Source organism: Narcine bancroftii, chromosome 8, assembly GCF_036971445.1.
Source record: "Narcine bancroftii isolate sNarBan1 chromosome 8, sNarBan1.hap1, whole genome shotgun sequence".
In the NCBI taxonomy this organism is placed as follows: Eukaryota; Metazoa; Chordata; class Chondrichthyes; order Torpediniformes; family Narcinidae; genus Narcine; species Narcine bancroftii.
The window spans coordinates 21,046,352-21,070,265 of NC_091476.1; the positions used below are offsets into that span (position 1 = coordinate 21,046,352).

At 41.4% G+C, this 23,914-nt stretch overlaps 1 protein-coding gene across 6 annotated transcripts in view; it reads right to left on the reverse strand.

The window, feature by feature from the left end:
- Positions 1 to 201: 201 nt before the first annotated feature.
- LOC138740450 (FH2 domain-containing protein 1-like) overlaps positions 202 to 23,914 on the reverse strand; it is a 63,086-nt gene continuing 39,373 nt past the window's right edge. For 4 of the 6 annotated variants that reach the window (XM_069893090.1, XM_069893088.1, XM_069893086.1 and 1 more), the window contains 5 exons: positions 16,530 to 16,600; positions 15,512 to 15,629; positions 14,328 to 14,489; positions 2,397 to 4,465; positions 2,175 to 2,263 (listed from right to left, as the gene is read on the reverse strand). In XM_069893090.1, coding sequence (XP_069749191.1) covers positions 3,206 to 4,465; positions 14,328 to 14,489; positions 15,512 to 15,629; positions 16,530 to 16,600 — 1,611 coding nt within the window. In that variant the 3' untranslated portion in view covers positions 2,175 to 2,263; positions 2,397 to 3,205. Of the gene's footprint in view, positions 2,264 to 2,396; positions 4,466 to 14,327; positions 14,490 to 15,511; positions 15,630 to 16,529; positions 16,601 to 23,914 lie in introns of all 6 variants that reach the window. The other 2 variants (XM_069893087.1, XM_069893092.1) reach the window with 2 other exon arrangements.

The window sequence follows — 23,914 nt, forward strand, 5'->3', positions numbered from 1 at the left end:
TTTAATTTCATAAATTACCTACTCAAATCATCATATCCTCTGTTACCATTCAGGGTAGCCAAAGAACAGTCATTAAAGAGAAAAGCACATTGCGTCAGGAATTATTCATTTGTTATGCATGAAAATGCATTTTTAATAAGAGAATTAAATATTATTAAATACATTTTTATAAATACTTTTAAATAAAGTACAAATGCAGCAATTAGATATTTCTGACCAAGCCAAGATTTTAGTGATGTTCTAAATTTTCATGTTAGGCACTTGATAATCCATTCACCCATTCATACCACAACATCTCTCCAGAACCTGATGTAATCCTATTAAATTGTTCTTCTGATTGCAGCAGGATTGGAAGTTGCACTTTAATTAGCTTTAGTTCATACACTTTCTGTTTCAATTTTCTATTTATAAATTCAACAGTGCGTAACAAGGGCCACAGGCCTCGAAATTCTTCTGCGCTGAGTAAGAGAGGTAAAATGTAGTATTTGACAAGCCAATACACCATTTAATGCTGGGTACTGCCAGTTCTATCCAGCATGAAGCCCCAGCTATCATATCCAATAAAACATGTTAGGCATTGTGTGCTTAAAGTACATGAAGGCTTTTCATCTCCTTGCTCCACCAATATAAGAAAACATCTGCAGTTGGACACTCCGTATAGAGTTGCGAAGTGAATGTGTGGGTTCAGGGTTGGAATATAAATTGGAATGTGAGGGAAAAATCAGCATTCTGAATATATCAGAGAAATGTGAAACTGATATTCGTGCCTTTTGGGGATGTACAGAGTGTCATAATCAGTTGGAGAGAAATTTTGAGTTATGATGATGTGGGGAGCTGTGATTGAGGTTTGAGTTGGAGTCTTCAGCAATAGGTTAGCTCCTTTCCGGAACTGGTTCCCAGCACTAGACTTCACATAGACAAACTAAGATTGTTTTCTCTGGAGCATGGTCATCTGTGGAACAACCTGATACAAGTATTCAAAATTATGAGATGCATTCTACCCTATGCAGAGTCTTTTATTTTACCCAAGGTGGAAATATCAAATGCTAGAGGGCAGAGGTTTAAGGTGAGAGGTTGACAGTTTTAAAGGAGATTTGCAAGGCAAGATTTTTACACAGAGAGTGGTAGTTCCTGGAATGCATCACCTGAGAATCAATTTAGAAGGATTTAGGTAGGCACATGAAGGGCAGGGGATCAAAGGGTATAGATCATGGGATTAATTTAATCTTGGCAAAATAGTCAGCATAGATATTGTGGGCCAAATGGCGTATTTCTTTGCTGCACTATGTAGTATGTTCACAGGCAGTCACTTGCACAGGCAAATTCACTTGAAGAGGTAAATTCATATTCATAATGAGCAGCTGCTTCTGAGCCACAAATTCATGAATAAATGTGGAAGCGGCACCCATATGTGCATTGGCATTCACTGTGCCTACTCAGGCCTCTCCAAGTGTTTGTATGATGGGGAGGACCTAGACACCAAACTGTGAACTTTGTGGTTAAAAATATAGAATGAAAGAAGAAAAACACGAAAATCTGTAGACACTGTGGTTGAAGTAAAATCACAAAGCTGGAGAAACCCAGCAGGTCAAATGGTGTCCTTTACATGGCAACGGTAAAAATACAGACCTGACATTTCACGCTTGATCCCTTCATTCCGAACAAAAGAATAGGGGAGGGGGTGTGGTCGCAAAAGCAGGAGGGAGAAGGGAGGAAGGGGACAGCAGTGAAGAAGTGGAGGAGGGATGGCGAGATGAATAGAGAGGGAAGAGGGGAGGAGAGCTGGAAGGGGGAAGGGGGAGGGAGAAAAGAGCAGGTTAGCAGAAACCAGATAAGTTAGTTAATACCATCTGTCTGGAAAGTGCTCAGATGGAAAATCAGGTGTTGTTCCTCCAATTTACAATCGTCTTAGTGGAATAGTACACAAGGCCGTGGACAGACATGTGAGAATGGGAGTGTGGCCCAGAACTGGAGTGGTTGACTACTGGGAGGTCTTTGTCACTGGTGCGGACGGAGCAAAGATGTTCAGTGAAGCAATCTCCCAATCTGCGCTCAGTCTCTCAGATGATTGTAAAATAATCAAAGTTATTGTGAGGAAAAATTTATTCATACAAAACACGGTTCATGTCTGATATGCAATATTAGAATTACTATTGGAGGCTGATTCAATAATAGCAGTTAAAAAAAAAACAAAATCTTTAAGGTCATGGAAATATAAAATAAAATAGAAAATGCTGGAAACACTCAGCAGGTCTTGTAGTTTCTGTGGAAAGAAAAAAAAGAATTTAATGTTTCAGGTGCAAAACTCATTGTCAAAAATAAATTGATAAGTATCTGAAAAATAAGAAACTGCAAAGCAATGGAGAAAGTATGGAGTGAGTACAACTAGCACGTACATCAGTTTGGACTTGATAGTTGACATGATGTCCTTCAATTCAATCTTGTGATTGATGCTTGTATTGATATCATGCAACTGAGAGAGAGGTAGCAACAATGTTTAGAGCTTACATTTAAAGATTCGGTACGAGTTGAAGAGAAGTAGTTAACAGATCAGTTCCATCTGCAATGTTTCTGAAAATTCAAGTGTCTCTAAAAAAAATCAAACATTTAAAATTATATTCCTATAGAGGTAGAAAGGGATTTGTTGTTTAAAGTTTCATGTGTGGGATCTGATGATCCAGCATTGACTGGCAAAGTTTTTGCTTGATGTGCTTAATGTCAGAATTATGAGTTTGCAAAGCTTGTCAACCAAGATTTGAATCCTGGGAATCAAAATTTCAAAGCAAAACAGGAAATGGTGGTCAGGCTCACTTCCACACTCTCAATCCAAATAAGATTTCCCTTCCGGCTGATGTTAGCTAAGTCATTGAAAATACATCCAATCTGTTATTGTAAGATCAGAAAAAATATTTATGCAATCTTGTTGCTGTACAAAGGAAAAGGGAACTGAATTAATGGCTTGTTCACAGTTTCTAAAACAAGCCTTTCCTTTTTTAGTATTCTGAAAAACAAATCATTTTAATGACTTGCTGTTCCATAATATTCCGTCTATATTGTATCCATTTGCATTGCATCAAATCTGGAGATAAATATCTCATCTTTCTTATTAAATAGCAGAATGATTCTGATTGAAAAAGTTATTCAGGGGAACTGGTCTGATTGCAAGACACAGTATTACCATTCAGGACTTAAATATAGGCTGATATCACCGCCACACTGGCAGTTTGTTCGTTTTTAACAGTCCGGTCTGTTGAACTGCTCCTTTGTGTGTGAAGAAATTTGTTTGGTGTTTTACCACAATCACTTTCTCAGAGTTTGGTTTTCTGAGTAACATAGATTGTTTGTCATGAGGATTCCTGGTACCCGATGTTGCAGTCTTTAACTGGTTTGGAGTACTTCTGGAACTGGTTAAAGATGAGGTTGATAGAGAAGAAGTGCATTTTTCCTTTTGTTCTTGGTTAGATTTTCTCCCATTTCTTGCTGTTACCTTCTCAGGTATTTGATGAGGCTCTTGTTTCTCCTTGACATATGATATGACAGGTTGTCTCTGTATTGAAGATTGTAAAGTTGGTTTGGAAGAAAACTTTTCAGGAACCTGCCCTTTATGTCTCAGAGGTATTGCCCTCTGTCCTTGGGTTAGACTTGGATAGATCTTGGTTGGATCACAGTTGTTCACTTTGCATTTTCTGTTTGAACTTTTCCTGTTATCTTTTTTTAACTCTGTGTCTTTCTGTTGACTTATCATGGCAAAATTATTCCTCTGATGAACACTGGTGTGTACTCCACCCGAAGTGTTTTTAGTAGTTGATGAAAGTTGCTTTGATATTTTCCCCTTTGTAGCTGCATATTGTTCCCCATTCTGGTGCAAAGACTCCCTCTTCCACTTTGAGCAGTGACTAGGATTTGATTTTGTCAAAAACTTTTCATTAGATTTGAGTCCTTTAGTTGGAGTGCTGCACATAGTTCTGCAACTCAGTTTTGGATAATCCTTACTGAGGAGTGGAGCTTGCACAGAGTTTACTGTTTCTTTGATCATCTCAGGTTCCTGCTTTAGAATCTTTATACTTTCCTTTGGAACAGGATTTACTGACTGCATAATGCAATGCCCCAACTGATGGTTCAGAACTTTCACAGATACTTTCCTCATGAGATTTGCTAGTTCATAATCACTGAAATCTTTTATTATGTTGTTAGCATCACGTTCTCGCTCCACTTGTGTTACTTCAGCAGAGGTGTAAGGTTTTTTTGTGCAATGTGCATCTGAGAAAGTGTCCTGCTTGAAAGACTTGCATTCCCATCGTCTCAAACTCTGATATCTTAGATTTCTGGTAAGCGCTTTTTCCAGTTCATCTTGACCAAATTCATTCTTGATTGATGAACAAATAGCTATGGAGTGTCGTTTTTCTGCATTTTTCTTATCTCTCTGTTGCCTTCTGAGTTCTGCAATTTCACGGCTTGCATTCTCCTGAGGAATGTACAAGCAATGTGTAAGAGATTGCGGAGAAAAATTTTAAAAAGTCTCTTTCCCAGTTTAAACTGTTAAGTTTGATCTTCATTTTTCTCAGATTACAACACATTCTATACAATTATTTTAGAAAAGAATAATCAATTAAATTAATCTCCTGTGCTCTTGGCCACACTTCAAGTTCGCTTGTTTATTATTATCATCCAATTGCAGAAGTACAACTGGTCCTTAGTGTAAAAACATGCAAACACATATCTAGACAAAGCACACATATTTATGTGATTAAAATTCAGTAAATATATGAAAATAAATAAATAGTAGAGCATTTGAGGGATTGTATGAGCAATTCATCACTCATTCAGCAGTCTCATTGCCCGTGGGAAGAACCATAGAACACGTCACCACAGAAATCAGGCCATTTGTCCCTTCTAGCCTTTGTCGAAATGTCACTCCACCAGTCCCATCGACCTGCACCCAGTCCATAACCCTCCAGATCTCTCCCATCCATGTATCTATCCAATTTATTCTTAAAACTCAAGAGTGAGCCTACATTTGTCACATCAGATGGCAGCTCATTTCACACTCCCACCACTCTCTGAGTGAAGAAGTTCCCCCTAATGTTTCCCCTAAACCTTTCCCCTTTCACCCTAAAGCCATGTCTTTTCATATTTTTCTCTCCTAATCTAAGTGGAAAGAGCCTACTCGCATTGACTTTGTCTATACTCAGCCTAGTGGTGCTGGCTCTGATACTTTAGTATCTCTTTCCCAACAGGAGCAGCTGGAAGATGACTGGTGGTGTGCCTCCCAGAAGCGATGATGTCCCCTGGGCAACACATGTCATTAACCACAGGCTTCTTTCTCCTCGGGAGTGAAGGGGGACCCACGTCATTTTGAGTTGGACAACTGGGACAGCGATTCGGCCTGTCTAATCGCGTGGTCAGTTGGCCCGCTACAGTATTAAACGCTGATCTGAAGTTAATGAACAGCAGCCTGACATATGAGGCATTGTTCTCCAGGTGGGTTGCGATAGAGTGGAGGAACAAGGCTATTATAGCATTATCAATGGAGGGGTTCCATCTGTAGGAGAATTGAAATTTGTCTATTGTCTTTGGGGGGGGGGGGAATGTGCTTTGATGTGTTCCATCACCAGACATAGAAGCATTTCATAATGGTGGAGGTCAGTGCCATGGGGCAATAGTCATTGAGGCCTATTACTGTTGCCCTCTTTGGTACTAGGATGCTGGTGGCTGTCTTGAAACTCAGGAGACGATGGACTGCTGCAGTGATGTTTTGAAGATATCTGTAAGGACTGCGCAGTCCTTCAATATCTGACTAGGTACATTGTCTGGTCCCATGCCTGGTGTGTGGGGTGTTACCAAGCATTTCCACTGAGATACTGTCACTATTCCTGGATAGACAGATGTTCGCAAATGGGAGAATTAAGAACATAAGAAATAGGAACAGGAGCAGGTCATCTGGCTCATCAAGCCTGCTTTACCATCTAATAAGATCTTGGCTGGTCTGGATATGAATTTAGCTCCAGTTTCCTGCTTGTTCTCCATTACTGCTAATTTCATTGTGCAAAAATCTACCGAACTATGTTTTAAATATAGTTAATGAGATAGCCTCCACTGCTACCTTGGGCAGAATGTTTCACAGATTCACTACTCTCAGAGAAAAGCATGTCTGCCCTAAATCTACTCCCCTGAATCTCAAGGCTATGTGCCATAGTAATAGTTTCATCGTCAGTGGAAACAACTTTCCTGCCTCAATCTTATCTATAGATGTTTCTATTAAGATCCCCTCTCATTCTTCTAATTTCCTGTGACTCAGTCCCAGGTGATTCAATCTCTGGAATCAACCTGGTGAACTTCCTCTGCATTGCCTTCAAAGTCAATATATCCTTCTCAAGTAGAGACCAGAACTGCACTCAGTAGTCCAGATAAGGCCTCTCTAGTACCCTGACTGGTTGCAACCGTACCCTCCTGATCTTAAAATTCAATCCCTCTACAATGAAGGCCAATATTCCATTTGCCATCTTGATTACCTGATGCACCTGCAAACCAATCATTTGTGATTCACGCACAAGCACTCCCAAGTCCCTTTGCGTAACAGTATACTAACCTGCCACAATTTAAACTGATCTACTAGTTTTTCTTCTTCCTTTTGGATAACCTCAAATTTACCAACATTGCACTTCATCTGCCAGACCCTTGCCGACTTACTAAACCTGTCTTTCTTGTTCTGCATCGTCTGCACAATTTGCTTTTCTACTAACTTTAATGACATCAGGAAATTTTGATATGCTACACTTGGTCCCCTCCTCCAAACCATTAATGTATATTGTGAACAATTTCAGGCCTCATACTCTATGGCACACTGCTCACCACTATATGCCAACCAGAGAAACACTCATTAATCCCCAACTCTGCCATCTATTGGTGAACCAATCCTCTATCCATGCTAATACATTATCCACAACTCCATGTATCCTTATAGAATGGATTTTTTTTGTGTTACATTTTCATTTGATAAGATTGAGAGGTATGTGTTTAGTCATCTGATGCAAAGTTCTGCATTATCTTAATGGGCCAGCTTGATTTTTTCATGGAATTGATTTTTGTCAGTTTGAATATATCAAATTCCCCAAGGCATTACACTCTTACAACTTATTTTCCATCTGAGCAATTGCAATTGAACTTCCAATTTTGTGCGACCATCTTCGCTCTTTGAATGCATAGACTTTGTTGGGTAGGAGAGGGAGAGGTGGTCAGCTGAACGTGATTTTCCAACTTCCATTCCAAGTTTTCCAGCTTATTTTCCTATCCTTACACCACAATGATCAGTGGGGGTCCTTCTCTTTTCCTGTGCATTTAGTTTTATTACATTTATGAAACTTCAACCCCTCCATGATGCACCCTGCCTTTATTTCATTTGTCTGCTTCCACCAAACACTGGCATCTCTCTCATTCTCTTTCTCTCCAAGCCTTTTAGATCTTCAACTGGCACCATCCTTCATTTCTTTTTGGTCCACCAGTTACCCACACGCCTTGCTATCCCTATCCCTCTCCTCTTTAAGATTGCCTGCCCTCCCTCTCCATTCTCAGTCCCAAAGCAGGGTTTTGAACTGAAATGTCAACACCATGAATGCTTCCTGACCTGCTGAGTTTCACTGAGGGATTCTGGCATTCCACTTTTGTTCCTTATATTCTATGCTGATGTTTTCCTTTTCACTGCCCCTATTTGTTTCTGAGACATAGTTCTACACCACATCTACTCTCCAGCCAAAAACAAAATCATGATTCTTGGTATTCAATTAATATTGACCACATTTTTTTCTTTACCATCAAAAAACACATCCCCGCTAATATTTTCTTTGACTCAATATAGCTTTGATCCCTCTTTTTCTGCTCATGGATTTTCTTTCCCTCTTTTTAGGTCCACTTCACATCCTGTAAGTGCTGTAAATAAATTTGCCTTTACTGAACACTGAGGACAATGTTTCCTGGTCTTGCTAGAGTTCCCATGTACTCATTATTCCTGCAGGTGCAGGAATAAATTACACAAGCAATTAAATCTGGGAAAGAAAAGGATTTTTTTTGCACTAGACAGGGAGGAGCCTGGCATATCCTGATTTCCATTTGTAAACATGAAAATAGCCTGAAAAACACAATTTGTATTATGTGTGGACATTTGACATGTCCAAGCCTTTGGCAAACTTGGTGCTGTGCTCAAGGCATTGCTATTGTGCTTGGAAACACTCCGACATTACCAATATTATTGTCAGCTAAAACAAGAAAAACAATGCCACAGCAATAAATTACTGTAGAGGTTGAAGCTTGGAAATGGCCTTGACAGTAATAGCAGATCAACATTTAATGACCTGGATATTCAGTCTCAACATTTAACATTCCCACAAATCACTTGTGCAGTGAACTGGGGTTCCCAGCTCCGCCCCCATCTGCTCACATATAACCCTGGTTTCCCACCTAAACTCAGAACTGTTCTGAAGACTACTGTGAAACCCTACCCTTAGTTATAAGCTAATAAAAGCGTTTGTTCTCCCTCTAGTCGTGAGAGCTTTTATCCACACTACAACTTGGCACCCTGAAAAATGCACTTTTGACTCAATCAACTGCTACCACTTAACAAGCTAGAGTAACTTTGTTAATGGCTGTTTCTAATGAAGTCAATTGAAAAAAGCCATTGGCACTGGTTATTTTGGAGCTTGATATTGAAAAGATCTCAGAGCAGATCCAAGCACTTATGGCTTGTCTAATTTCTGGCAACATTCTGGACTGGTCCAATTCACACTGCAATCTCTCTTGATGATGAGTTTATTGTCATTCTTCTTTGGCTTGGCTTCGCGGACGAAGATTTATGGAGGGGGTAAAAAGTCCACGTCAGCTGCAGGCTCGTTTGTGGCTGACAAGTCCGATGCGGGACAGGCAGATACGGTTGCAGCAGTTGCAGGGGAAAATTGGTTGGTTGGGGTTGGGTGTTGGGTTATTCCTCCTTTGCCTTTTGTCAGTGAGGTGGGCTCTGCGGTCTTCTTCAAAGGAGGTTGCTGCCCGCCAAACTGTGAGGCGCCAAGATGCACGGTTTGAGGCGATATCAGCCCACTGGCGGTGGTCAATGTGGCAGGCACCAAGAGATTTCTTTAGGCAGTCCTTGTACCTCTTCTTTGGTGCACCTCTGTCACGGTGGCCAGTGGAGAGCTCGCCATATAACACGATCTTGGGAAGGCGATGGTCCTCCATTCTGGAGACGTGACCCATCCAGCGCAGCTGGATCTTCAGCAGCGTGGACTCGATGCCGCAGCCGAACAGGTACTTGTAAAGAAAAGCTAAAATAGTACATTAATTAAATTAAGTCAAAAGAGACAATAAATATCAAGATAAATATAAATATTCATAGGTGATTTCCAATAGTGCACCATGGGGAGGTTCAAAAGTCAAGAAAGCTGTTGGAAAGAAACTGAACCTAGGGGTGCTGGTTTTCAGACTTCTGTCTAAAGATAGTGAGAAGAGATTGTGAACATGGAGGTGATATTGGGTGTCTTCTTGAAGCAGCGCCTCATATAGATGCATTCAATGGATGAGAGAGTAGAGCCTGTGATGGACTGGGTTATGTTTGTTATCTTCTGGAGCCTTCTGCTTTCCTGGGCAATCGAATTTAAAACCCAGCTGTGATGCAACCAGCTAGTGTACTTTCCACAGTGCACCTGTAGATGTTTGATAGAGTATTCAGCAAGATGTTTGTATTCCTTCAGAGTTACCTTGATATGCTGGCTCAAGGAGAGGTCTTCTGAAATATGGAATGCCAAGCTGCAGTGAATGAACAACTGCCTGATGTTCCTGTGGTCTTGGTGATCTAACACAGAGTAGATAACCTGCAAAATATCATTTCCTGTTGACCTGTTGTGATGAAAGGCAGACTGAAGTGAGTCCAGGTCCTTCTTTAGAGAGGAGTTGATTCGCTCTATATCCAGCAAAGCATTTCATCATGGTAGATGTCAGTGTCATTGAGGCATGTCACCTTGCTCCTCTTGGGCACAGGGCTAATGGGTGCCCTTTCGAAGCAGTGGGATCCTCCGATGGCTACTGTACAGACTATATCTGTAAAAATTTCAGTTCACTGTTTTTCTCAAGTTTTAAGGACCTGACCAGATATACCGTTTAGGCCAGACCTCAACCTCAGGGATGTTGGGGGGTGGTGGGAAGCGGAGTCAACAAGGTAGGTTCTTGATTGTTTCCTCTTTTGAAGCAAGCATAAAGGTGTTAAGCTTGTCTGGAAGTGATGTATCGTGAGTGATAATACTGCCTTGTTTTACCTTATAGAATGTAATGGCATCTATCAGAGACTTCGGCTTGGTCTGGAATTGTCTCTTTTGCACTGGTAAATTGGATCCAAAGTTTTCTTGGTCAAAGTAGACAAAGAATAGTGGTAGAGAAGTGTTTTTCTGATTGGTGGTCTATGCCCAAGATCAGATCATTGTTGTTTTTAATCAATGAAAAATGCAAGTGGACTCATGAGTAAGTTTACGGATGACACAGAAAATTGGTGGGCTAGTGGATCATCATGAGAGTTGGCAAAAGATGCAACATGATATAGATCTGTTGGAAATTTGGACTGATCAAGTTTATTCTGGACAGGTGATTTTTTTAGAGGTTAAATTCAAGAGGAAGGTATACAGTAAACAGCAGGACCCTTCGGAGCATTTTCATATAAATGGATCTTGGGGTGCAAGTCCATAGTTTCCTGAAAATGGCAGTGTGGATAGGGTAGTAAAGAAGATATATAGCATCCTTGCCTTCATTGGTGGAGGCATTTAGTCGAAAAGTGTGAAATTGGTTGCAACGGCATAAAACTTGGGCTTGGCCACATTCGGAGCAGCGTTTGTGGTCCTGGCCACTGCATTGTAGGAAGGATGTGGAGACTTTGGAAAGGATACGGAAAGGGTTCAACAGGACGTTGCCTGGATTGGAGAGTATTGATTATAAGGAGAGGTTGTGCAAACTTGGCTAGTTTTCTCTGGAGGCTGAGGGGGAACATTAGAGAATTATATAAAATGATGAGAAGGAAAGATTAAGTTGATAGATTTTTTTCCCCTGTTAATTCTAGAAGGCATAGTTTAAAGGTGAGAGGGGGGAAATTTAAAGGTAATTTATAAGGAAAGCTTCTCACATAAATGTACCATGCAGATGTCTGATATGTGCTGTTAAGGAAGCTGGCAGAAACAGAAACCCTTGCAATGTTCAAGAGACATTTAGATGGTCATGTGAACAGGTAGGGAATAGAGGGATATAGACCTTGTGCAGGTGGATTGGATTAGTTTAGATTGGCATCATTATCAGCACCAACAGGTTGGGTGACAGGACTTTTATTGTTCTATGTAATACATGCCTCCTAGTTTTTAACCACTTTGCTAATGAAAATAAATCCTTTCTTTCACTCTACTTTATACAACTAAATCTCATCAAATTTATTGTCATCTGATAGCACAAGTACAACCCGATGAAATGGCATTCTCCAGTCCTTGGTGCAAAACATTCAGACATTCAACCAGACATAATACACATACAGACAAACAATACATATGCAGGACAAGTATTCATAAATACAAATAAATAAATATTGTTTCATGAATATGAGAGTCTCGGATGGTTCGTGTGAGCAATTTCTTTGGTTGTTCGGCATTCTCACTGGGAGGTCTCACTGGAAAGAAGCTGTTCCTCAACCTGGTGGTGCTGGCTCTGATCCTCCTGTATCTGTTTCCCCAATGAGAGCAAATCAAAGATGCTGTGTGCAGAGTGGAAGATCCTGGTAGATCACAGTGATATGGGAGAGGGAGACTCCAGTGATCCTCTCCAACACTTTTATGGTCCTGAGGATTGACCTCTGATCCATTTTTCTGCAGCAACTGTACCACACTGTGATGCGGCCAGCCACGATGCTCTCAATAAGGGGTTCTGTAGAAGGTCGACATAATGGAGGCTGGTATCCTTGCCTGGTTCAGTCATCTCAGGAATTACAGTCACTCTTGCACCTTCCTGATTAGTGACGAGATGTTGTGTGTCCACAATAGGTCACTAGTTAAGTGAACTCTAAGGAACTCGGTGCTCTCCACTACCGAGTTGTTGATGTGTAGTTGATTCCTGGTCCTCCTGAAGTCCACAATGATCTCCTTCATCTTGTTCACATTGAGACTTGGACTGTTACTCTTATGCCATTTCATGAGATTTTACACCTTTTCTCTGTAGTGCGACTCATCGTTGTTAATGAGGCCACTAATGTTGTGAAATCTGCAAACATGATGTCATTGTTGGAACTGGATTTGGCAATACAGTCATGGGTCAGTAGCATGAACTGGAGAGGCCTGGACATTCAGTCCTGAGGTGCACCAGTACTCAGGGTGACAGTGCTCGACATTCTGCTACTGACCAAGACAGACTATGGTCTTTCCGTCAGAGAAGGGTGTTGAGTCTGTGCGAGGACAGCCTCTGGGGAATGATTGTATTAAACGCCCTTCAGCCTCCTCTGTTCCAAACCACCACTGCCTATTTCTCAAAGCAAACACTTTCCATTCATGGCCATGTACTTTGCATCCTGGCCAGAGCAATCACATCTTTCGTGAAGTGGGCTGACTAAAATTATGCAATATTCAAACTGGGCCTAGTTTGCACTTTGTGACACAACATGCTTATTCCTATTTCCTATGGCTTGACTAATGCAAAAGCATCCCATCTGTCTTTTAAGTAATCTTATCGACGTGTCCTACAATCCTTTGACCATAATTCTGAGATCACCAAGTTTTTCCACACCCATTGCTATCCTCTTATTTGTTTTAATCTATTCTCTTATATCTTCCAAAAAGCATTATGTCACATTTCTCTGGATTGAATTCAACTTATTTCTTAACAGCTTAAATGACCAGACCATCAAAACCTTCAATAGAGTCACATAATCCACTTACATCATTGACAAACTTATAAACCCCTACATTTGTGTTCAAATAATTAATATTTACTGACAAAACACGATTCAGTCTGGAGCCTTATGAAACCTCACAATAAAAGCCTTCCAATCTTATAAAACATACCTAAAACCCTCTTTTGTTTTCTTCAACTAAGAACATTTTTGATCCGGTCTGACAGTCTCGTTGGATTTCCTACGGAGTTTTATTCTTTTGCCATCCTGCCAAATCCTTGTTAAAATCCATATAGACAATAGCTGATACAGCAGATTCACAGTCTACATTGATCTTCCTTGTAACTTCCTTAAACATTTCAATCAAATCAGCCACTCTTCCCTGGACACATTGATGCCAAGTCCTTGAAAAATGTGTACCATCCTAACTGAATGGCAAACTGCATTTCCATTTACATCCATTATTTATTTGAGTAGGCAGTGAATTTGTCCTAGACTAATTGTAATGTTTTATTTGTAGCGGGTCGCAAGGGTTATAGCTTGAGGTATGGCCTGGTTATAGCTCGAGGCTATAACAAGAAAGAAGACTTTCACATGAAGGGAGTGTGGTCGACACTGACTTTATTGGGCTGCAGCTCTGCTTTTTATAGGCAGCCAGCCATGTCATCGCCAGGGCATGGCTTGAGTGGAGCTGGCTGCCGATTGGCTGTCCCAGATTCGTGGGCCTGGATTGAACCCCCTGTGATCCACTGGTGGTAATTGGTCGATTCGACCGCTATTACTGGGGCCTAAAGGAGCGGGTCTCTCATCCCGCGTGCTGCTTGCTCGATCGCCACGTTCGACGGTCATTTCCTGTGTTGGCCCATTTGATTTACACATGTAACATGTTGACAGGGACAAGCATTGAAGAAAGCCAAACAAAACAATGGCATCACAATTTGACGGGAATTTGTTGGAGAGTGTGGAGCAACTCTACAACTAATCTGTATTGTATCTGAGGTGAAACATTATTGCACTCCCTACCGGTTAAAAGACAGCCAGAGAGGGAATTCTCAACTGCATGTTCGTGCCTCTTAGCTTTTAATTGGATTCAGCAGTGGTAGTTGATGCATTTAATGAGCAGGGATGCATTAAATCCACAAGAGTACATAGGACCCATAGTGGACCCCAGAGAAGACAATTTAAACAAAAAAAAAATTCTTGTTCAGAAGGAAAATTGGATGTTGGAGTTTCCAACATAAATGTGTGGGTGGGTTCTATGGAACTTGTATCCACCTCACCAATGCAAGTGATTTATTCTGTACATGGGGTCAACACATTATATAATTCAATGGTTCACAGCTCAGGATATAAAACTTATGCTATCAGGAAACTCTGTAATTGGCAATACCACAAACTCAACTTTAAACTGGGAACACTTGACAGTCAGTACCTGAACTGCTTTTTGGAATTTTTCACAGAAGCTTTTGAGAACAATACAGTATTCTTCCATCTTAAACTTTTCATCTTCACAGAAATATTCTGCCAAAGACTTTTTCAAATTCTGGAACAATTCAATTTTTTCCCATATTACTGTCAGTTCTTTCTTTGCAGACTGTAAATGAAAGAAAAACCAAGACTTACAAAAAATATCTGGAGTATTAACTTGAAGAATGGATTTTTACAACCCCTTTTAAAAATATCCAGCAAGCATATAGAGATACTGAGCTGGAATACAGATCATGCTGAAACTTAATTGCATGCACTGATGAATTTCCAGCAGAGCATTGTGGATGGTTGAATAGTATCTGAGTTTCATTCTGAGTCACGCTACTGGCAGTTGTTTTAGTTAGAGGGAAATTTGAAATATGAATCATCCCGTCACTAATAAATATCAGACCGCTACTTCAAAAGAAGCAGTGACAACATTGACAGACTTATTTGAGTCAAAGAGAGTTCGCAATGAGTAGTTTCAATTCTATTTATCTACAGCTTTACATAAGGTATGGTTAATGCCGTGAGATGTCTATTTTTGTTATATAAAATTAAGGTTAATCATGTGGAAGATAATCCCACTGAGTACACATCAACCTTAACTTCCTTTCTTATTTCAAGCTTTCTTATCCAGTTGAGGTAAAAAGAAAAAAAAACCTAAATAGATATTAAATGTTGATTCACACAATTATTCACAAGATGAAGAAGAACTTTAGAGATCAAAGGGAGTGTTTTGGCCAGATTGTGAATACTGCCTGTTTCTAATTGCAAGGAAACAAGAGAATACCACGACCCTCCTGAATCTTCTGCCCTGGATAGAAGCAGAAGAGACTAGATCTTTACTAGACAAACAGAATGGTCAAGAACAGAGAAGTGTTTTAGGAACATTATTTTAAATTACATTGTGAATATAATAAAAGAAAGGAAATGCCTTGGACTAGTAAACACACAGAATAAACTTTTATCTGAAGTAAAGAAGACAAATACCCTGGGGTGATTTGATTAAAAGTTGCAACATTTTTTTCTTAATAGATATGATTTTATTATAGATATACAGATGCATTTCAGATTAATGTTACCTGATTGTAATGGAAGGCTTCAATATTTATTTAATCTAGTGTTGAAACATTTACCCAGCTCTACCTGTAGAAATGGAGTCATCTGAACTTCAAGCTCTGGATCTTCATGCAAATTTGTCTGCAGAGAATCAAGTCTTTCCTCTAGTTTATTCAGATCTTCTATCAACCCATCTTCAGATAACCTTGGATATTGACAAGTGAGAAGTAAATAAACTCTGCACCAATAATTTTGGATCTCTCTTTCTTACTGCATTAAGGATTGCTAAAATCTTATTTAGTCTCCATCAGTCAAAGAAATTACTTAACTTTCAAACCACTTGATACATTTTATTAAAATTCTGTCAGATTACTTCTGAAAATAGAAGCCACAAAATGTGGTTGGTATTCAATGTTTGTTATTAATATTCATAATTGTTCATTTTCCTGGCAATCTCTTCCATTCCAAACTAGGCTGTGATGTAACTTATCAATATACTTTCCACAGAGCAACTGTAGAAGTTTAATAAGTGGATTCAACAACATGTTAAATCTCTTAGAAAGTTAGTGTGCCTTCTTCAAGGTGGCGACGATACACTGGTTCAAGGAAAGCTCTTTGTAAATATGGACTTTCAGGAACTTGAAGGTTCTAACCCTCTTAACCTCCATCCCATCAATGCAGACCCTCTTTTCTAAAATAACAATAAGTTTCTTGATCTTGATGATGTGAGAGCAAGATTTTTGTTCTGGCACAACCCAATCATATTCTGTATCTCCATTTTATATCCTGACTCATCATTTGCAGTAGTTTGGTGGTGGTGGTGTCAGCAAATTTGTAGATTGAGTTGGAATTGAGCTTGGCTACACGGTCATAGGGACTAAGCATACTACCTTGGGGTGCACCTGTGTTGATGGTTAGAAAAATGCTAGTGATTTCTTAATGTTAATCAGAATTCAAAACATTTGTGGACTTGAAGAAATTACAGTTATTAAGGTATGTATTTCATGAAGAAATTCTAGTGTGTAACAGGTGATTCTCACTTAACTATTGCACAATAATGTTGTGTGGTCAAATGTAGGGCTGTGGTAATGGAACTTCATCCTACCTAGCAGCTGCGCCAATGTGTTCCAGTTTATCTGGGAAGGAGAGAAGATTTTTGTCTTTTTTTCCTGCTTCCTGTTAAAGAAAGAAATGTTCATTTTGGTAAAGAAATGAGCTGCAATGGAGTTCTGATGGTAAAAGACTCAATATCATTAGAATGAGGAACTCTGCTCCATTCCACAGAAGTTCAAACAAATCCCATATTTGCATTTTCCACCTTGGTGGTTAATTTAAATAGCATATTTCAATCTCCTGCCCTGGCAATTCAAATAACTTCAGTATCTTTCAACAGTATATCACTTGAATTTTGTCTTGCAAAACAACACGATATAGATTCTATCAAAACATTTTGAATTATTGTGTGCTTGGAGCTGACTCCTTTTGCCAGATGTAAAGGGGAAAGCCTGCAATGAGAAAGGGTGAAGAAGTAAGCACCAAAAACAACTGATAATGAAAGCATTTTGATTCTGATAAATCTAACCATCAGTTGAGATGACATAGGAAATAGGAGTAAGAAGAGGCCATCTGACCAGTTGAGCCTGCTTGGCCATGGGCTCAGCTTCACCTCCCTGCCTGTTCTCCATAACCCTTAATTCCCTGACTATTCAAAAAGTGTGTCTGTGCCTTAACCACACAATGAGCCCGCCTCTACTGCTTCATTGGGCAGAAAATTCCATAGATTCACTACTCTATGGGAAAACCAGTTCCTCTTTACCTCTGTCTTATATCAGCTCCCCACATCTTAAGGCTATGTCCCCTAGTTTTAGTCTCACCTTGCTATGGAAATAACCTCCCAGCTTCTATCCTATTTCTTCCTTCCATAATTTTATATGTTCATCCAAGATTCCCCTCTCACAAAGAATACAGTCCCAGGTGATTCAGTCTCTGTTGATAAGCTAATCCTATTATTTCCTGAATCAACCCTGTGAACCTCCAAAGCCAGTATATTCCTTCTCGAGGAGGGAGACCAGACCTGCACACCTGTACAAAAAAGACAGGCTGCACCCAAACTGGAAAGAGACCAATATCCTGGTGGGCAGGTTTGCTAGAGCTGTTGGAGAGGGTTTAAACTAGTTTGGCAGGGATGTGGGAATCAAAATCTGATGATGCTATGTGCTCTGAGTTGGTGAGGAAGGACAGGCAGGGGTCAAAATATAAAGGTAGCCAGTTAGAGGATTTGAAATTTGTCTATTTCAACAGTAGGAGTATTAGGCATAAAGGGGATAAACCTAAGAGCATGGATCAATACGTGGAACTATGCTGTTGTAGCCATTACTGAAACTTCGCTGGAGGAAGGGCAAGAATAGTTGATATATGTTTTAAAAAGAATAGAATGGGAGGTAGAAAAGGAGAAGGAGTAGTATTACTGGTCAGGGATATAGAAAAGGAAGATGCTGCAGAGGGAGTGTCCACTGAGTTGGTGTGGGTAGAAGTTTGAAATAGGAAGGGAGCTATCACTGTGCTGGGAGTAGTGTATAGACCCCCAAATAGCCCTCAGGACACCAAAGAGCTGATAAGCAGCCAGATTTTGGAATTGTGCATGAAATACAGGGTTGTAGTTATGGGTGATTTCAATTTCTCTAATATTGACTGACACCTACTTGACTGCAAGAGGGAGAGATGGGGGATACTTTGTCAGGTGTGTACAAGAAGGATTCCTGACACAGTATGTGGACCTGCCGACTAGAGGAGAGGCCACACTGGATCTGGCTCTGGGGAATGAACCTGGTCAGGTGGCAGATCTCTTGGTGGGGGAGCATTTTGTTGAGAGGGACCACAACTCCCTTAGCTTCAAGAGGATAAAACAGTCAAACTGGGAAAGTGCTTAACTGGTTAATTATGAAGGGATGAGGCAGGAATTAGCAAAGATAAATTGAAAATAGGTGTTTAGGGATGAAAGCACATTAGTAAGTTGGAGGAAGAATGGGGACCATCAGTGCAGGATTCAAGATAGGTTTGTCCCAATGGGACAAGGAAAAGATGGGAAAGGAAAAGGGAACCGTGGCTAATGAAATAGGTCAGGCAAGAGGAAGAAGGAAACATATATTAGATATAGGAAGCAGGAAACAAGAAAAGCTCGTGAGAAGTATATGGTAGTCAAGAAGGAGCATAAGAAAACTTAGGACAACTCAAAGGGGGCTTGAGAAGGCTTTAGAATGTCGAATTAAGGAGAAATTTAAGATGTTCTATGTGTATGTGAAGAACAGAAGGATGATGAGAATGAAGGTTGGGCTGCTAAAGGATAAAAGAAGTAATATATGCCTGGAGAAAGAGAAGGTTGGGAAGGTCCTAAGTTAATATTTTGCATCAAAATTCACAAGTGAAAAGGACCTTGATCACGATGAGGTCAAAATTAAGTAGGCCTGTGTGTCAATGTAGAGAATGTAGAGAATAAGAAAGTGGAAGTGTTGGATCTTATAAAAACTTTAAGATTGATAAGCCCCAGGAGCCAGATGGAAATATATCCCAGGCTGCTTTTCAGGGATTAGTATTTAATAGATAGAAATACTGGGAGCCTAGTGATGAGGGGTTGAGTGGGGGAGAAATGTTCAGGCCTTTGAATGATGGTCACAGGAGATATCTGGGGCAGTAGCTATGATCTTTGAATCCTCTTTGGCCAAAGGGGAGGTGCTGGAAGATTGGAGAATGGCAAATGTAATCCCTTTGTTTAAAAAAGGTAATAGGGAGAATCCTGGGAATTATAGACCTTGTGCTAGTAGTGTGAAAACTTATGGAGAGAATTCTTAAGGATTTGGAGAAGTATCATCTACTCAAGGATAGTCACCATGGCTTTGTGAAGGGAAGGTCATGCCTCATGAGTTTTTTTAATGAGATAACAAAAGAAACTGATGAGGGTAGGATGGTAGATGTGGTCTAAGTGGATTTTAACAAGGCATTTGACAAGGTCCCTCATGAGAGGCTCATCCAGAAAGTCATGAGGCATGGGATCAGAGGAACCTTGTCTGTGTGGATAAAAAATTGGCTTGTAGGAAAAAAGCAAGAGTGGTAGTGGAAAGAAAGTATTCTGCCTGGAGGTCAATGACTAGTGGAGTGGCACAAGGATCTGTTCTGGGCCCCCTGCTCTTTGTGATTTTTATAAACGATCTGCATGAAAAGGCAGAAGGATAGGTCAATAAGTTTGGAAGAACAAACCAGAAGGCTGAGTACAGGGTTAATGGTCGGTTACTTAAGAGTGTGGATGAACAGAGGGACCTAGGGGTTCAAATCCATACCTCCCTCAAGATTGCTGCACAGGTTGATGGGATAGTTAAGAAGGCCTATGGCAGTGGTTCTCAACCTTTTTCTTTCCACTCGTATACCACTTTAAGTATTCCCTATGCCATAGGTGCTCTGTGATTAGTAAGGGATCGCTTAAGGTGGTATGTAGGTGGAAAGAAAAAGTTTGAAAACCACTGTTTTAATCGTACTGATTTGACTCGTTATGTGCACGGTTTCATAACTCCAAAGGAAACGGCCAATGATAATTTTTCTCAAGCAAAATATTTCAGTAACAATTGGGTCTAGAGCAATGATTCTCACCTTCCCTTCTCACTCACATACCACCTTAAGCAATCCCTTACTAATCACAGAGCACGGATGGCATATGGATTACTTAAAGTGGTATGTGAGTGGAAAGAAAAAAGGTTGAGAACCACTGGCCTATGGGATGCTGAGATTCATTAATAGGAGAATTAAATTCAAGAGTAGAGAAGTCATGTTGCAACTCTAGAAATCTCTGGTGAGACCATACTGAGAGTATTGTGTTCAGTTCTAGTCACCTCATTATAGGAAGGATGTGGAAGTTATGCAGAGGGTGCAGAAGACATTTACTAGGATGTTGCCTGGATTGGGAAACAAGTCTTATCAGGCAAGGTTAGTGGAGCTGGCACTTTTCTCTCTGGGGGGAAGAAGGATGAGAGGAGACTTGATAGAGGTCTACAAACACCAGAGGACATATGTACAAAGTTAAGGGAGGGATGTTTAGGGTACCTGGAAAGGTCTTGTTGGGGATGGTGGTGGAGGCTGAAACATTGGGAGCATTTAAGAGACAGACACTTTGATGGAAAAAAAATAGAGAGTTATGGGGTAGGGAGGGTTTAGTACTTTTTTTTGGAAGGAATATATGGGTCAGCACAGCATCGAGGGCTGAAGGGTCTATACTGTGCTGTATTGTTCTGTGTGCCTCATCACAACCCTGTACAGTTACAGGAGAAACCTCCCTGCCTCGAGCAATGAAGCCAATATCCTATTTGCCTTCTTGATCACTTCCAAACTAACATCTGCGACTCATGTACAAACACTCCCAGATCTCTCTCTGCAACAGCATGTTGTAACAGTCCAATTTACTATTTTCCCTTCCAATTACATGATTTCACATTTACCAACATTGTAGACATCAGCCAGAATCTTGCCCACTCACTTAACCTATTTATATCTTTCACCATTCTCTCTGTGTCATTGACAGTTAATCGGTTCATTAAATTTATGCACCCATAAGGAGAATCTGAAATTAAATGTTATGCATAAAGCCAAGTCACAACTCAGGAGAAAATGCTTCCCAAAGATTAAAATACTTCGAATGAGAAAATAACACATAAAATTAAAGGATTTTTTTTTAAATCACAAGTTTAATTGGAACTGAGAGCTGCTAAAAGAAGTCAAACTTGCACAAAAATTTAAAGGCTAGCAGAATAATTATTTATGATAGAAAACATTCAGCACCGCCAGAGCTGAGCCTTTGGTTAACACTCCTTCAGGGCCAGAAAGACTTTGTCAAAAGCTCATTTTGGCCAGTTCGGTTTTTCATCAGTGTTGCTAATAAATAAATGTCTTAGGAGTCACAGAATTTGTTTTCTAAATACTGTATATGTAGGGTTTGTAATATCTTCTTTGGCTTGGCTTCGCGGACGAAGATTTATGGAGGGGGTAAAAAGTCCACGTCAGCTGCAGGCTCGTTTGTGGCTGACAAGTCCGATGCGGGACAGGCAGACACGATTGCAGCGGTTGCAAGGGAAAATTGGTTGGTTGGGGTTGGGTGTTGGGGTTTTTCCTCCTTTGCCTTTTCAGTGAGGTGGGCTCTGCGGTCTTCTTCAAAGGAGGTTGCTGCCCGCCAAACTGTGAGGCGCCAAGATGCACGGTTTGAGGCGTTATCAGCCCACTGGCGGTGGTCAATGTGGCAGGCACCAAGAGATTTCTTTAGGCAGTCCTTGTACCTTTTCTTTGGTGCACCTCTGTCACGGTGGCCAGTGGAGAGCTCGCCATATAACACGATCTTGGGAAGGCGATGGTCCTCCATTCTGGAGACGTGACCCATCCAGCGCGGCTGGATCTTCAGCAGCGTGGACTCGATGCTGTCGACCTCTGCCATCTCGAGTACTTCGACGTTAGGGGTGTAAGCGCTCCAATGGATGTTGAGGATGGAGCGGAGACAACGCTGGTGGAAGCGTTCTAGGAGCCGTAGGTGGTGCCGGTAGAGGACCCATGATTCGGAGCCGAACAGGAGTGTGGGTATGACAACGGCTCTGTATACGCTTATCTTTGTGAGGTTTTTCAGTTGGTTGTTTTTCCAGACTCTTTTGTGTAGTCTTCCAAAGGCGCTATTTGCCTTGGCGAGTCTGTTGTCTATCTCATTGTCGATCCTTGCATCTGATGAAATGGTGCAGCCGAGATAGGTAAACTGGTTGACCGTTTTGAGTTTTGTGTGCCCGATGGAGATGTGGGGGGGCTGGTAGTCATGGTGGGGAGCTGGCTGATGGAGGACCTCAGTTTTCTTCAGGCTGACTTCCAGGCCAAACATTTTGGCAGTTTCCGCAAAGCAGGACGTCAAGCGCTGAAGAGCTGGCTCTGAATGGGCAACTAAAGCGGCATCATCTGCAAAGAGTAGTTCACGGACAAGTTTCTCTTGTGTCTTGGTGTGAGCTTGCAGGCGCCTCAGATTGAAGAGACTGCCATCCGTGCGGTACCGGATGTAAACAGCGTCTTCATTGTTGGGGTCTTTCATGGCTTGTTTCAGCATCATGCTGAAGAAGATTGAAAAGAGGGTTGGTGCGAGAACACAGCCTTGCTTCACGCCATTGTTAATGGAGAAGGGTTCAGAGAGCTCATTGCTGTATCTGACCTGACCTTGTTGGTTTTCGTGCAGTTGGATAATCATGTTGAGGAACTTTGGGGGACATCCGGTGCGCTCTAATATTTGCCAAAGCCCTTTCCTGCTCACGGTGTCGAAGGCTTTGGTGAGGTCAACAAAGATGATGTAGAGTCCTTTGTTTTGTTCTCTGCACTTTTCTTGGAGCTGTCTGAGCGCAAAGACCATGTCAGTGGTTCCTCTGTTTGCGCGAAAGCCGCACTGTGATTCTGGGAGAATATTCTCGGCGATACTAGGTATTATTCTATTTAGTAGAATCCTAGCGAAGATTTTGCCTGCAATGGAGAGCAACGTGATTCCCCTGTAGTTTGAGCAGTCTGATTTCTCGCCTTTGTTTTTGTACAGGGTGATGATGGTGGCATCACGAAGATCCTGAGGCAGAGTACCTTGGTCCCAACAAAGCTTGAAAAACTCATGCAGTTTGGCATGCAGAGTTTTGCCGCCAGCCTTCCAGACTTCTGGGGGAATTCCATCCATACCTGCTGCTTTGCCACTTTTCAGTTGTTCGATTGCCTTATATGTCTCATCCAGGGTGGGAACCTCATCCAGCTCTAGCCTTAGGGGCTGTTGAGGGAGCTGGAGCAGGGCGGAATCTTGGACTGAGCGGTTGGCACTGAAAAGAGATTGGAAGTGTTCTGACCATCGGTTGAGGATGGAGATCTTGTCGCTGAGGAGGACTTTGCCGTCTGAGCTGCGCAGCGGGCTTTGGACTTGGGGTGAGGGGCCGTACACAGCCTTTAGAGCCTCGTAGAAACCCCTGAAGTTGCCAATGTCCGCGCTCTGCTGTGTTCGTTTGGCGAGGCTAGTCCACCACTCATTTTGGATCTCCCGGAGTTTGCGCTGAAGATGGCTGCATGCGCGACGGAAGGCTTGTTTCTTCTCTGGACAGGACGGCTTTGTAAGGTGAGCCTGGTGGGCAGCTCGCTTCTTTGCCAGCAGCTCCTGGATTTCCTGGCTGTTTTCGTCAAACCAGTCCTTGTTTTTCCTGGAGGAGAAGCCCAGTACCTCTTCAGTGGATTGCAGTATGGTAGTCTTCAACTGATCCCAGAGGGTTTCAGGGGACGGGTCCGTGAGGCGGGTTGCAACGTCGAGCTTTGCTTTGAGGTTTGCCTGGAAGTTTCCTCTCGCTTCGTCTGACTGCAGGTTTCCAACATTGAACCTCTTTCTGGGGGCTTTATTGTTCCTGGGCTTTGGCTTGAAGTGAAGGTTGAGCTTGCAGCGGTGGTCAGTGTGGCATTCCGCGC